Below are 2,500 nucleotides of genomic sequence, written 5' to 3'. Positions count from 1 at the left end.
GCAGCAGCAACAGCAGCAGAGTGTTTTGCTGACTTTCTTGTTCCTCTTTGATTCTCTCCATCTCTCTCTTCTTTTGTCTCTCCCGCCGTTCCTTTTCCCGCTCCAACTCCTGCAGCACGCAGCAGCAGCAGCAGCAGCAGCAGCAGCAGCAGCAACAGCAGCAGCTAAGACAGCAGCAACAAGCAGTACCAGCAGCAGCAGCAGAAGGTAACACAACAGCGACCAGCACCGGCAGCAGCAGCAGCAACTAATACAGCAGTAACAAGCAGCAGCAGCAGCAGCAGCAACTAAGACGACAGCAGCGAGCAGCAGCAGCAGCAAATAAGAAAACAGCAACGAGCAGCAGCAGCAGCAGCAACAGCAGCAGCAGCAGCAGCAGCAGCAGCAGCAGCAGCAGCAGCAGTTTGTGTTTACTTCTCTCTGTAGAAAGAGTCTCCGTTTGTTTAACATTTCTCTTTCTTTTTTTTTTGCTAGTTCTGCTTCTTCTTGCTGCTGCCGCAGCTGCCGCGCCTCTCTCTCCTTCTTAGACACAAACGCTATCTGCTCGCAGCAGCAGCAGCAGCAGCAGCAGCAGCAGCAGCAGCAGCAACAGCAGCAGCAGCAGCAAAACAAATTTCTATACGCTCAAAGGCTTACCCCCGCAGCTGCGGCTCAGCATACACTCAACAACGAGGGTTTAGGGTTTAGGGTTTAGGGTTTAGGGTTTGGCTAGCACCAGCCCTTTAGAGAGAAGAGGGAGGCAGAAGCAGCAGCAGCAGCAGCAGTGGCAGCAGCAGCAATAGCAGCAGCAGCAACAGCAGCAGCAGCAGCAATAGCAGCAGCAGCAAGAAGTGCAACGGCAACGCTTCTCTTCCTGAGTAGGTACAGAGAAGACAGCAGCAGCAGCAGCAGCAGCAACAGCAGCAGCAGCAGCAACAGCAGCAGCAGCAGCAGCAGCAGCTTTGTTTGTGTCTCACTCTCTTTGGTTCTTCTGCTTCTCTTCTCTTTCTCTCTATCTCCTCAAGAGAGTAAACCTCTCGCTGCTGCTGCTGGTCTGCCAGCAGCAAAAAAGATGACAGCTTACCCGGCTTGCTGCTGCTGCTGCTGCTGCTGCTGCTGCTGCTGCTGCTGCTGCTGCCGGTGTTGCTGCTGCCGATGCTGTTGCTGCTGCTGCTGCTGCTGCTGCTGTAGGCGCCTTTGCTGCCAACAGTTTTCGCACCAGCGGCATTCTTGTCAGCAGCAGTGGAGCTGCTGCTGCTGTTGCTGCTGCTGCTGTTGCTGCTGCCGCTGCTGCTGCTGCTGTTGTTGCTGCTGTTATTGCTGATGCTGCTCTTCGTGTTGCCGCTGTTACTGCTGCTGCTGTTGCTGCTGCTGCTGCTGCTGCTGCTGCCAGAGGAAGGAGTGGTAGATGCCTCGGTCGGCGGCTTAGGTTTGGGTGCAGCATCGCTCCTGCTGCTGCTGCTGTTGCTGCTGCTGCTGCTGTTGTTGCTGCTGCTGTTGCTGCTGTTGCTGCTGCTGTATCTCATACTTTCCGGGTGGCCTCTGTTGTTCCACCCACCATAATCCCTGCTGCTGCTGCTGCTGCTGCTGCTGCTGCTGCTGCTGCCTATATCTCTATATCTAGGGCCGTCTCTGTCTCTGTTGCCTCCATACCTCTGACCCGTATCACCGTGTCTCTCTCTATACCCATCTCTGCTGCTGCTGCTGCTGCTGCTGCTGCTGTTGCTGCTGCTGCTGCTGCTGCTGTAATCAGGACGAACAGAAGCAGCACGAATTTCTGTCTGCAGCCGCTTGGGGGGCCCCCCCAGGGCGTTTAGGGGTTCGCGTTTGGGGGGCCCCTGTACACGGGCTGCTTCACCCGGCCTGCTGCTGCTGCTGCTGCTGCTGCTGTCTGTGATCTTGGTGCTGCTGGTGCTACCTGCGGAGCTGCTGCTGCTGCTGCTGCTGCTGCTGCTCTCGGTGCTGGGGGTGGTGTTGCTGCTGCTGCCAGCAGTGCCGCTGTATGTGCCTTTGCTGCCGCTGTTGTTGCCTCCGCTGCTGCTGCCCGGGCCTTTGCTGCTGCTGCTGGGGCTGCTGCTGCTGCTGCTGCCGCTGCTGCTGCCCGGTCCTTTGCTGCTGCTGCTGGGGCTGCTGCTGCTGCCGCTGCTGCTGCTGCTGCTGTTACCGCCTTTGTTGATGCTGCCGCTGTTACTGCCTCCGCTGCTGCTGTCCGGTCCTTTGCTGCTGCTGCTCGGGCTGCTGCTGCTGCTGCTGCTGCTGCTGCTGCCGCTTTTGCTGACGTTCGCTACGGGCTTTGGTGCTGCTGCTGCTGCTGCTGCTGCTGCTTCTGTTGAGGGTGTCGCTGACTCAGCAGCAGACGCGGCGGGCTTTGCTGCAGCAGCAGCAGCTGCTGCTGCTGCTGCTGCTGGCGTTTCTACACCATCTGCTGCCGTCATGGTGTGTTGCTGCGTATATCTAGCCTGTGATAGTTGGGGGGTAAAAGTGCTGCAGCTGCTGCAGTGCAGCGTGTACAAGTTCACTC

At 57.9% G+C, this 2,500-nt stretch overlaps 1 protein-coding gene across 1 annotated transcript in view; it reads right to left on the bottom strand.

Moving 5' to 3' along the window:
• EMH_0010880 (DEAD-box ATP-dependent RNA helicase, putative) overlaps positions 1–2,414 on the bottom strand; it is a gene marked incomplete at both ends in the record, with an annotated part of 3,699 nt that extends 1,285 nt beyond the window's left edge. The window contains 3 exons of the mRNA XM_013499073.1: positions 34–109; positions 415–540; positions 957–2,414. Coding sequence (XP_013354527.1) covers positions 34–109; positions 415–540; positions 957–2,414 — 1,660 coding nt within the window. The remainder of the gene's footprint in view (positions 1–33; positions 110–414; positions 541–956) is intronic.
• Positions 2,415–2,500: the final 86 nt, after the last annotated feature.

The sequence above is a fragment of the Eimeria mitis genome, genomic scaffold (genome assembly GCF_000499745.2).
Source record: "Eimeria mitis Houghton genomic scaffold, Emh_scaff397, whole genome shotgun sequence".
In the NCBI taxonomy this organism is placed as follows: Eukaryota; Apicomplexa; class Conoidasida; order Eucoccidiorida; family Eimeriidae; genus Eimeria; species Eimeria mitis.
Note: the sequence above shows the minus strand (reverse complement) of the source record. Positions and strands in the feature narration are given on the sequence as shown.